We start from the raw sequence: 12,194 nt of genomic DNA, 5'->3' as shown, positions 1-12,194 counted from the left end.
GTATGTTGCTGGAGTGATGGTGAGAAATTATCTGATAATAATAGATTCCGTGGAAGCAAGTGGTCGAGTTTAATTTACCATGTGCAAAATGTGTTTATGAATAAATCATTAGACAAGTTTACAAGAATAAGTGAAACAAAAGTAAATGATATTAGCTTGTTAATGTTATTTATAAATAACCTTTACAAGTATAGACGCGCATTCTGTACGATGAAAATTACTACAAGTATTTCATCATCTTGACGACATGATCTACCGGACTCATTTCGGAAATGTCGCCCTCTCCCGTTTCATCTCAGGCACACACATCCACATTGGGCAAACAACATGGCAGCGCTCTGTGGTACATGTGTAGTGAGGCACGGCCTGCGAGTCCTTGGATCGAACGCTTGCAGGACGACGAGGAGATCAAATCATGTTTTCTCAAGAACTATACCAGGATCTTACGTATACAGAGTAAATAGAACCAGTCTTTTCTCCGTCTCAGCATCGCTAAGGAATGAAGATAAATTGTCTGCTTCGAGTCGGGATGGCGAAACTGCATCAACCTTGCCTCTTGCTGCAATGTTACGTGAGGCTGAGGAGAAGGCGAGAAACGAAACGGAGGATGACAAGAAGCGAAAAGAGGAGAGGAAAAAACGGACGGCACGGATACAAAAATGGGCAATGCGTATCACGGGAGGGATGCTTGCCGGAGCTTCTCTACTAAGCATTTATGAATTAGGTAGAGTTTCTGTAGATTCTATGTAATATTATCCAAGGCCTCTCAAGCATTGCCGGAATTGCCATTAGTCTATCATTTTGGTTAGGGCCTAAATCTGAGCCATTCTGTTGTTGGCGTTGCTTTAAAGTAAACTACCGTAGTTATGGGTAAACTCGGCCTAGCGGGTAAAGTCGGCCGCCAGCGCGCACAGTACATAAAATTGTACTGTGCGCGCTGGCGGCCGACTTTACCCGCTAGGCCGAGTTTACCCATAACTACGGTACACAGAAGCACTCTGGGCTGAGACGAGACCGCAGACCTCTGCTAGGCATGCAGCTCATTTCCACCACTGATCTTGTTCTTCCATAGTCATAGAGATCAGTGATTTCCACCCATACCATATGTCTGCGTGCTGAAAGTTGTCAGATTTCCCGAAGCCTTTTGTTACGTCATGAACTTCCAGCTGCGCAACATGGCTTTAGCCTTAGCAGAAACTAGATACTACTAGAGCATGCACTCAAGTGCTCGCATGCAAACCTCAAATATGCGCAGCCTGAACTCCCAAGTTCGTGGACCCTACCTGCCAAAATATAAAAAATCCTTCATAAATTCCAATATCACAACGAAACTTCAATCATCTGTTACTTGTGTCATTCTCGACCTCTTCTATAAGTTTCATCCAAATTTGTTAAATACTTTTTTAGTTATTTTGCACATAGACAAACAAACAATCCGACAAACCAGCGGTAATGAAAACATAACCTCCTCCCTTGGAGGTAATAAAAGGCTGCAATCAAACTGGAGTAAACTTAAACCTATCATGATTGAGTAATCAAAGACTATAATGTTTGATTTTCTGACTTCTACTTGGGGAATATATATATATATATATATATATATATATATATGTATATATATATATATATATATATATATATATATCATATATCATATATCATATACATCATATATCATATATCATATACATATTCATATATACATATATTCAGGCAAATGGGCTTTTTGCATGATCCAACTCAGTTTTTGTTTGTTTGTTTGTTTGTTTGTTCGTTTTTAAGTCTGTTCCCCATCTGTACACTGGCGTCAGTCGTTCGATTACATACAGTAGCTACAAATGTACAATGTAGTTACGTCAAGATATTGCGTTGTACAATGTATAGAATTTGATTACATCACAGGTGTTTCACCTGAAATCTTTTTATGGAAAGGTTGATCACTTACAAGCCCGTTTAGCAGCTTTCCCAGCTTTAATGTGTAGAAGCATGTAACAGCCTTCATTTCTGTATTGTGCTCTGCTCTTTGATTAGCTTGTCATTACACATCCTGGCGCAACAAATGTTTGAATCTGTTTTGATCTGAACCTCAGAATAAAAGATGAATGTAGTGTGCATATTAGAATAAAATGTCTACATTTCTTTGATTGGTTTTTAATGTGTTTTTCAATTTTTCAGGTCAACCTCAACTCGATGAACATGGCAAAGAAGTGAGTATACTTATGTTGACTGTTCATGTTATGAAGACTGTGTTAAAGATAATGGTTATTGTGTCAACAGGTGTGAACATTATTATCTATTTGATACTGTGTATATCAACTAACTTCATACTTTCTTTTCATATTCTAGATAGAAGACGAATTTCATAAAGACTTCATAGTGTGGGCATATCTTCAGAGAGCATACACAGAAGTGAAGAATTACAGGACGGTACGTTGCACACACATAATATATATGTATTTATTTTCTTCTTTTTTGACGGTCTAACTTTGATGCACACACTTAATCCAATTCATGTGGCATTGTGATGATGTGCCTCTGATATAGATTCTCACAGGAATATGGATTATCATTTCAGATCATCTGATATAAACCTTATAATGCATCTCCCTGTGTCATGTTGTGAAATGTCTAAAGTTCTTGCACCTTTCAAACTTGTTATAGAACTTCAACTTATATGAGAGAATTGATATATCGTCCTTGTGAATTAACAGTAAGGTTCACTGCATTGTCCTAATAATGTCAGTTTTGCTTGTACATCTTTATTCAGTACACTGTTCATTATAGGATAAAGAAATAACTGTCACATATAATATATCATGTGGAATTCCACTCTGTGATGAGAGAAGTAACCAAGCTCCAGTGCAAATATGTGACTACATGACAACTAGCAAGTACACTTGGAATAGCAAATGAAATACAGTTGTATGATCTTGTAAAAGTTTGTTTTGCTCCAGCATAAGTGTGACTGTGAAGCTTATACTAGTGTTCTCCTTCCAAGGTGTGAAATTGGTACTATGTGTAGATGTGTTGTGCTAACTCAATCACTAAATTGTTCTCACTCCTTGATGTGTTTGTATCAGATGATAGTTGAACCGTCGGCTGAGAAGCTTCTACCAGACCCTCTGACGGAACCGTACTACCAGCCTCCCTACACTCTGGTCCTTGAGATGAAGGATGTCTTGGTCCATCCAGAGTGGACAGTGAGTGTTTCAGTTCTTTTCTTGACATCTTAGGACCTTTGAGTAGTATGACCCACTAGAGTTGATCACTCACTCTGATTAACCCTTTGTGTACCAATGAGACAAATGTCCAAAAGTTTCACACAAATACCTATGTGCAAGAAATTAATGCAGCACACAGATGATTAACTAGAATCATCCTTTTATTCCTTGATATTCAGGGATGGGGTTTTATTCTTATGGCTTCGGCCAGAGGTTATTATATTTGCCGTCACCCATGTGCCTATTTCACTCAGTTTGAACTAGGAGAAAGAGTCCCAGTTCTATGTCACTGTTAACATTCATTTGGATATTCAAGCCGCAATGAACTGAGACTGCACAAAAAAAAATCATGATTAATACAAGTGTATCTTACTTAATAGAAAATTTTGTGTCAGGTGATTAAAACTTTATTCTGTCACTTCTGAATATATGTGAAAAACATTAATTTCCCGGGAAGAAACTAAGCCCACCAGTATTTTTCTGTTTATTTGATTTCACTTTGATATTCTAACATTCCATAATACGGTTGTTGTACTTTTGACATGCCTTGTAGTAGTTTCTTGTGAATAGAGATTAAGCTTGTTTATCATAATCTCTGATGGATTTCTCAAATTTTCTCTGCAGTACGCCAATGGCTGGCGGTTCAAGAAGCGCCCGGGTGTAGAATACTTCCTACAGCAAGTTGGGCCACCACTTTTTGAAATTGTTATTTACACCTCGGAGCAAGGATTTGTGAGTGTTCATTTTCAGTGTAACTTTCTGTTGTTGTTGGTTGTTGTTGTTTTTTTATTTGATATTGGGTCAATTGTCAGGGCACATCAAATTGTATAGTATGTCTATGTAAGGCAAATTTACGATTTATTCACAGGAGTGACTGAGATGTTATAAAGTGTAGAACACCAGTAAGCAGGAAATCAGTTGTCCTCATTGAAGCACATGACAAATAGAACAAATAGATTGAAAATTGCTTTTGAATGCATGTTTTTGATCTTGCAAGAAAGAAAATTTAAAAGATAACGGCATCTTTGGTACAAGCCATGTGTTCTTTTTATGTCACACTGAACTTTCAGGACAAGGGCTAATCAGAAAGATTAATGAGATTAACATTGCAAAATGTTGATTTCATTGTATGAAAGCAACCCTGTGCAAAATCAGATCTTCATTTGTCATGTTAACACTGTGCTAAATGTTCACTTGACAGGTAAAAATGCTGTCAGCGGCTCACAATCACTTCTCATGAATAAGGTGCTGAAGATGAGATAGAGGCAACTTCCATTATAAATAACAAAGTTCTCAGGACGGGCAGTTTGCTTTTGTCAGCATTGAAATTTTGTTATAATGGAACATATAAAGTATACAAAGATATATAGATAATCATTTGAAGGACCTTAATTTTTACTTCATTGTAATGAAATATTGCTATTACTGCGTTTGTTATAACAGGAGTGCGCGGTATATTATGTTTTTATATATCAGTTGCAAAAAAGTAATTATAGTTAGGAAACTCTGCATTATTTCTCAGTGCAGTCATTTAAATACATTTATGTAGTGACTGAGTTTGTTCATGCAACATCTGTATTAGAATGCTGAAGGTTTTACCAAGAAGAAAACAACACGGTATTTCCCTGACAAGAGTTCAGTATTCTTCTGTCAATCAAATGCTCAGGAATTAGCCATTGTGGATAGTTGTAGCTCTATCATTTGCCTTTCAGTAATCAAAAACATACCTCCGTGAGAAAAGTCTGATGTGCAATCATGTGTGCTTTTCGTGGTCATGCTCTTCATGCTTGAAGAGGTGAGAGGTTCATGTCTTCTTTTACCTGCACCTGCTGTACTTTCAGTATTGCTGTAAGGCATATAAGTCCTGGATCAATTTCCACCTTCGGTGATGTCACCCAGTGAATTTCAGCTGCAGAATAAACATCTTTATTGGGGCTCACTTTAAAGAGATGGTATAGTATTGGTTGAGGTGAGGATTCAGCTTTTAACATTTTGCGAGATATTTAGAAACCCCAACGGGAACTGAAAGTTTATTTGATGAAAATTGGTTTTGAAATGACTGAGATTTTCAAAAACATAGTTAAACAAAGAGATCCTGTTAAAAGATGTGGCCTGTCGCATTTTATTAGGATCACATTTTTATATATCTCAGCCATTTCAAGACCAATTTTCATCAAACAAACTGTGAATTCTTCTAAGCATTACATGTTCTTTCATATTTAGTGAGAGGTTTCTCATTATCTCACAAACCCACACTCAAAGTTGGAAACCTGCAGCCCCATCTAAACCAAAACTGTACCATCCCTTTAATTGTTGAGAGAGATAGAGAGAGAAAGATACTACATGTAGCTGACATTTGAGTCTTGTGTCCTCTTTTCTCAGACTGCCTTCCCTCTGCTTGATAGTCTTGACCCCAAGGGATACATCATGTACAGACTCTTCAGGGATGCCACCAAGTACGTCAATGGACACCATGTCAAGGTCAGCTGAAGTGAACCCAAGCCACTCTCTTCGTTTAGAGCCAAAACATAGTTCTCATATGCCTGCAAAACTGTCAATTTTGCTCTAGAATGTATACCTGTGCATTAAGAAATGTGTCGAACAACGCTGTAATAACAACATTTCAGTTAGATAGTGGCAAAAATGCAAAATATTAGCCAAAAAGGCTTGCCTGAAGTACAACAGTCTCAGAGCATACCAAGTCATGGTTGCTACTTATTTTCTTGTAATCGATTATTGATAATTGACTCATCAGCCCACAGCAGTGTCCACCGATCTTCTGCGCTGGCCAGAGTGAATTGTGTGAATTGCTTGTATTGCTTGTTTGAAATTGTGATTGCTAAGGCACTACTGAACATCATGTGACATGCTCCTACCCACGGGTACTACTGAATGGGGAGGGCATTTCAGGTATAAAAGCCATATGCATATGATCAAAATTATTCCACAATTTTGATCTCAAAACACTGCAAGACAGCCCATTATCCTAGCAAACCCTGTCAGCCAGATAAGTTTCGTGGTAGACCCTTTTGATGTATAGCAAGTATATTTGGTGGGAGTTGAAATTTAAGCCCTGCAGAGAACTATGTTTTGGCTTTGATATAGTTTCAGATGCCTATTAGGAAGAAAGGGATGTCATTAAATATATGACATGTGGGAATCTAAAGTGATATCTGTAATTTGTGTATCATGATGCATAGATATGATGAAAGAGTTCCTCATATTCCTAAATTGTAATGTTTCATACCCCAAGATGAGCACATTCTGTGCTATTTCTAACCACACAGTAAAATGAATACTTGTAGTACAGGTGAGTCTTGGCTGGCTGAACAAAATTATTGTAACTGTAGTGCAATTTTTCATTGGGCAGGGGTTGTTTACGAGAAAAATGAACTCTGCTGGTATCTTGTTTGTGACGAGGTAAAGGTCTTTACTCACAGCCATACAACACACAAGCATCCTAGAAGAGCATATGGTAGAGTACTACGTTAGAAATGCAGCCACAGAACAGGCGATGTATGGCTTTATGAAATAATTCTGTTTGTGTCCATGTACCGTGCCTCCAATTACTTGGCACAGGAGCAGATGCATACCTTGAAGTTGGCATTGACTCTTGGAATAATCATACAAACAAATGATGCCATTTGACTGCATGTTTAAAACTGTTATATATGTGCTGTTCTATGCAGAATTATTTAGGGTTTCTTCAAAACTAATTCCCAAAGAAGAGGTAAATAGTGTGCATGTAAAATCATCAGTTGTTAAACTGTTTTTCAGTGCAGAGGTATCTTATAAACATGATTCAACCGGCACGCTAAATGTTGGTATAAATGTAATTGATTTCACTAAATTTGTACAGTAGGACAGTGATAACTTTAGTATATTTCCATTGAGGCAGTCACTACCATTGGGTAGCTGCACATTATGCTGCTTCAAAGGCAATGTGAATAGTTTCCATCATATAAGCATTGTCCATTTCACTTTTATACTCGTACTTGCTGTTTTAATGTTTGCAATGTGTTTGTGCTGTACTAGTCCTCTAACTTTTAGAGAAGTTTGATGGAAGATGGCTGTGTGCACACGCTGTTCCCAAACTGTACAGGAATCTCCCTGGAAATTGCAGCAATAATAATGGCATAGTGCTCTCACTTGGTTGATTCACACATCTGCCTCAATCATTAACCTTTTCTAGTTTCTGTAAGTATTTTAACAAGAACATGAACAATTTTGCTCATTCTTATCTGATTGAATTGTTGCATCTTCAGCAAATGTTATGGCCATTACTTTAGGCCATTTGTATTTTACTCTCGAAGATGATTAAAGTTTTTAAATGTGATATTCCCATTCCACGTTTTTAGGATCTGTCTAGCCTCAACCGTGATCTGTCCAAAGTAATCATCGTTGACTGCCATGCCAAGTCTTATCAGCTGCAGCCCAAGAATGCTGTGGGCCTCAAGAAGTGGGAGGGGAACGACGATGACAGGACCCTCTTTGAGCTGGCAGCCTTCCTCAGAAGTGAGTCTCGTTGTCACATGACCTACCGCATTATTGCTGATTGGTAGCATTGCCCTGGAATCATTACTTTTCCAGAAGCCTCTGCCATGCAATCAGTTGTATAGAAAGTTTCCGTCTGTTAATTTTTCCGTCTGTTAATTTTTTCCCCGCTGGATAGTGTGGAGCATTTATTTTAGAATGCATGTTTTGGGTCCGAACATGGAATTCAGATGACATGAATTTTAGAAGCAGATATGTGACGGTAGCCCAATCCCTCTCTGTATTTTTGTCTTCATGAAGGAAATGGCTTTGAAGATACCTTTTCTTGGTAATTTCCTTCTCTAATCCATGACAATTTATGTTATCACAAACATTGTATTGGTTAGTGGCTGCACCAGATCTAGCAGTCTGAGCAGAAAATTTGATTGTTTTTTCCCCAAGCTGTATAAATTTTGATAAGGTTTGAAGTGATGAGGCAAAGAAAAAGCAAGACAAAGAGGATATTCTAGATAAAGCAAACTAGGATTTGTTAACCATGCTTTCTTCACATTTTAGGTCTTGTAATGATTGCATGTCAGTGTAATTATGTAAATTACTGTGAAGTGTTTCGAGATACGTGTGGATTATCAATGCTTGAGACAAATATTTACCTGAAAGTGAATATCATATGAAAGTCATGAAACCATAGAATATAGTGCTTGTTTGTAAGATTGGATATTGCATAATGTTTTCAGTCATTTTGTAGGTTATCAGCTGCAGCTGTAGTCACCAGCATCTTTGCAACAAACAGATTAGGAGCGTAGGATTATAATATCTAGTGCTTTACAGCAGTGTGCAGGCATTATGACAGTGCTTTGTAAAATGATGATTGTCAAGACATAATGATTACTAGCCTAATTCATCTCATCTGAATTCCATGTTCAGGTCAAAGATAAAATGCGTACACTTTTACAAATCAGAATATCACCAGCATCATTCAGAAGATTTTGGAGTAGCATTGCTTTCTAGCATGTTTTGCCCATCAATTAAACAGTGATGCTTTGTCCTGCATTCTTACCTTCCAACCAGCTATTGCCGTGAGCAACGTGGATGATGTGAGGACGGTTTTGGAGTTCTACCAACAGTACGACGACCCCATGGAAGCCTTCAGACTCAATCAGGCCAGGTTACAGGTGAAAACTGAGGAGCATTTCATCAAGTGTTTTGTCAGTAATTTTCACTGACAGATTTTTCTCTCAGCCAATCAGATGCAAGGATTTCAGTAGATTAAAACACTTGTCAGTCATTAAAGGGTGTGTACAGTTCTGGTCGAGGTGTAGATTTAGCTTTTAACATTTTGCAAGATATTCAGAAACCACTCTATGAGATGTCAAAGAGCATGCAGTTCTAAGGGGTATCAAAAGTTTATTCGATGAAAATCGGTTTTGAAATGGCTGAGATATCCAAAAACAAGGTGAAACAAAGAGATCCTAATAAAGTTGGGGCATGTCGCCTTTTATTATTAGCACTTTTTTGGATATCTCAGCCATTTGAAAACCAATTTTCATCAAATAAACGTTGAATCCTTCTTAAAATTACATGCTCTTTCATATTTCATAAGAGGCTTTTCATTATCTCACTTAGGAATGTTCAAAACGTGAATCCCTACCTCAACCAGTACTGTACAGTCCCTTTAACTGACAAGTTTCATGAAATGCTGTCCTGAACCAACTTGGATGTCCAAAGCCAATTGCCCTGTTCCTAAAGCTCTCTCTACTCAGCTGGGTGACACTATGCACTCAGAAGAGCTTAAAAAGATGGAAGCATTCTGTCCAGTGTTCTGTAATCTAATACCAGCCACTCATTCGTAAAAACAGTTGAACAACATTTGTTGCTTGGCAACACTTACATAATATATGAATTCTTTTTAGGGGGTGGTATTCCAACAACAACACTGATGATAAAATCTAGTAATCTTTTGGTTGTTTACGGAAGATTTTTGTGGATATCAGATCATGAAGGCTTGTAATTTCTTGAACATTTCTTCAGCCTGACTGAGGGAGGAAAAGAAACTTACTCTTGGCCATTAGGTTTGTGTTTCATTCCCAGTTAGCAATTATACAGCCGGCTGCTCTCCCCCAAACATAATACACTGACAGCCGTGTTGGAATGGTGTCAGAAGAGGAGCTCTTAATGTGCAATTTATCGCAGTTTGGAGGGACGAGAGGGAACTTCTAGAAGAAAGTGGACATTGCTTGCCTTTGAAATTTAGTTATCGCAACCATAGATAAGTACTAATAACTTGAAAAGAAAAAATGGTGGCTGCAAATTGATCCTTTCTCAGTTGTTACAGTGTATGTGTCATGCTGCACTTGGTAGATTTCTACTCATGCTTCCTCTTATACAGTTTGTGAATGTTGCATGAAATATCAACTACTCAGCTCTTAGTTCGAAGCTATGTCATTCAGTGAAATTCTGGGCAATTTTCTCTGCAGAAAGAACAGGAGGAGGAGTTACAAAGACAGGCCGCAGCCAAGGAGAAGAAGGGATCCTCCCTCGTCGGAAACTGGTCCCGCGGAATGATGGGAAGGAGATGAAACACACCCTACCTACAGCTCAGAGGTCGGAGGTCGGAGGTCAGAGCTCCGGGAGGAGACTCTGGCACAATTTCTTGTTTCTCGGTCAGACGCTTTGAAGGCCATCACCTCGTTCTTGAGGTCAAGAACCAAACTCACATAGATGGACTTTCCTGGTTCTCCCTTCAAAATGGTGGACGTGAGCTAATCTCTCTATCAGCATTGGATTATTCAGTTCTTCCTGGTATCAGGTTCTATTATACCCTCTCTGCTCTTATCGTATGTGTCCAAATATTTTTATTAGCTCTTGTTTATGAATTATACCCACAAGTAGTATTTCCCTTGGTTTAGAGAGAACTGTAATTCCAAGATTGATATCAAATTCTTATCAAATTTTAGCCGCCTGCAAGAGCACATATCAAACAGACTGTGATCTGAGAGATATATAAGTGTGGACTTCAAGTCATACTTTTTTATTTCTGCGAGGTGATGTTGAAAAGAAATGGCAGATGAAATGTAAAATGAGTTTACTCCTGTATTACAGAATGTTCAATGAAATGATGTAATAGAATGTAACATTGTCACACTGTATGCACGCCACATGCATATTTCCATCGCAAAGATTACCCTCACAACCCAAAAGCTTTTCAAAGGCCTGCCCAGTCTAGAATTGATGAATGAGTTCCTTATACGTCCTGATATATTTATGTGAGAGTCACCTGGCATATTACCCAAGATTTCGTCCGCAAGATCTTCAAATGCACCTGGATGAAATGTGCTAAGCTTGAAAGGGGCAATAGATTGTTCCCTTTAGGCAGGATGTTGAAGGGGAAGCAGTATTTGGAGTGGAGAGATGGGGTGGACTGGATATACCTCTGTGGCGCAGATATCAGATATTCTGGCCTGTTGTTCCATGCATGCAAATGGAGGATAACTTTAAGATTTGGGAAAGACTTTGCAACTCAAAAGTAGTCTCACTATTGCAGGTTCGCTTCAATGCTTTTTTTCAATACTTCTGAGAGAGCAGGTGAAGTCTTGGGCCTTATGTGAGAGCAATCTACATTTGTATGAGTTAAGCAGTTATTTGTTGAAAGACACCGTGCAAGGCTATATGATTGAAGAGGCAGGCTGTACTTCATTCAAAACAATGGAGAGAAATATGCCTTTGTGAAATTGCCATCACCAGCACTTGACATTCTAAAAACATCCTTCAAACCTGCACAGTGACCCTGCGCTTGTTTGCATCAGCACTTGTAAACTGTAGCCTGTGCCAGTTACCATGCCTTATTACTTTGTTCAGTTTTCCAGCTAATATTTGCAAGTGGCTAATATTTATTCCTGCACAAGTGGCACCAGGTGACTAGTATTTCTCTTTGCTGAACTTCATTACAATTCTACATGGCATTCTGTGTACTTTTGGTGCTGTCTTATCTGGGTTGCTACTCTCACTTCTCAGTGATGGAAAGTGATGGGTATTCTAAGAACACCCAACATGTTTAATGCTTGTGACGAGACATGAAAAGTCAAGAGATTGAGCAAAAAGAACACATTACCTCCTTCAACGTCTTGTCTTATATGTCTTATCAAAGTCTTCTCATTAGTCCCATTCAGACACATCAAATTTTTGTTTTTTTAAGGTCAGTTTTGCAACACGATACACAAACCATTAATTTGAATAAGAATAAAAAAATCATTAAGTATTTTGCCCCGCATTGCACTGCCAATATCAGTCCTTCTTTTTTTTTTCTTTTTTGAAACACTCATAAAAACCTTTATACAGTGGACTCCCGTTATAACCGAACAAATAAACAATAAAAATACATAGAGCAGATAAGGTTGCGGCCTTGATTTTTACTTCATTGTAACCAGAATTTCGTTATAACCGTGTTTGTTATAATGGGAATGCACTGTAATAAAGCTGCAC

At 38.1% G+C, this 12,194-nt stretch overlaps 1 protein-coding gene across 1 annotated transcript; it reads left to right on the top strand.

Moving 5' to 3' along the window:
- The first annotated feature begins 327 nt into the window (after positions 1 to 327).
- Positions 328 to 10,291, top strand: LOC139734621 (mitochondrial import inner membrane translocase subunit TIM50-like). The gene is made up of 9 exons (XM_071645405.1): positions 328 to 724; positions 2,176 to 2,207; positions 2,347 to 2,427; positions 3,081 to 3,200; positions 3,846 to 3,953; positions 5,604 to 5,702; positions 7,580 to 7,736; positions 8,784 to 8,920; positions 10,190 to 10,291. Exons 1-9 carry the CDS (start codon positions 328 to 330, stop codon positions 10,289 to 10,291), a joined length of 1,233 nt encoding a protein of 410 aa, XP_071501506.1.
- Positions 10,292 to 12,194: the final 1,903 nt, after the last annotated feature.

Source organism: Diadema antillarum, unplaced genomic scaffold, assembly GCF_040938485.1.
Source record: "Diadema antillarum isolate AM-2024a unplaced genomic scaffold, OU_Dant_1.0 seq00000533_RagTag, whole genome shotgun sequence".
Taxonomy (NCBI): domain Eukaryota; kingdom Metazoa; phylum Echinodermata; class Echinoidea; order Diadematoida; family Diadematidae; genus Diadema; species Diadema antillarum.
The sequence above is the reverse complement of the archived record's forward strand: the minus strand, read 5'-3'. Positions and strand labels throughout refer to the sequence as shown.

Bases quoted from the DNA above. Each gene is read 5' to 3' on its own strand.
- LOC139734621 (XM_071645405.1), top strand. From the start codon at position 328: ATGGCAGCGCTCTGTGGTACATGTGTAGTGAGGCACGGCCTGCGAGTC. The intron at 2,428-3,080 runs GTACGTTGCACA...TGTTTGTATCAG, and splicing joins AAGTGAAGAATTACAGGACG to ATGATAGTTGAACCGTCGGC. The intron at 3,954-5,603 runs GTGAGTGTTCAT...CTCTTTTCTCAG, and splicing joins ACACCTCGGAGCAAGGATTT to ACTGCCTTCCCTCTGCTTGA.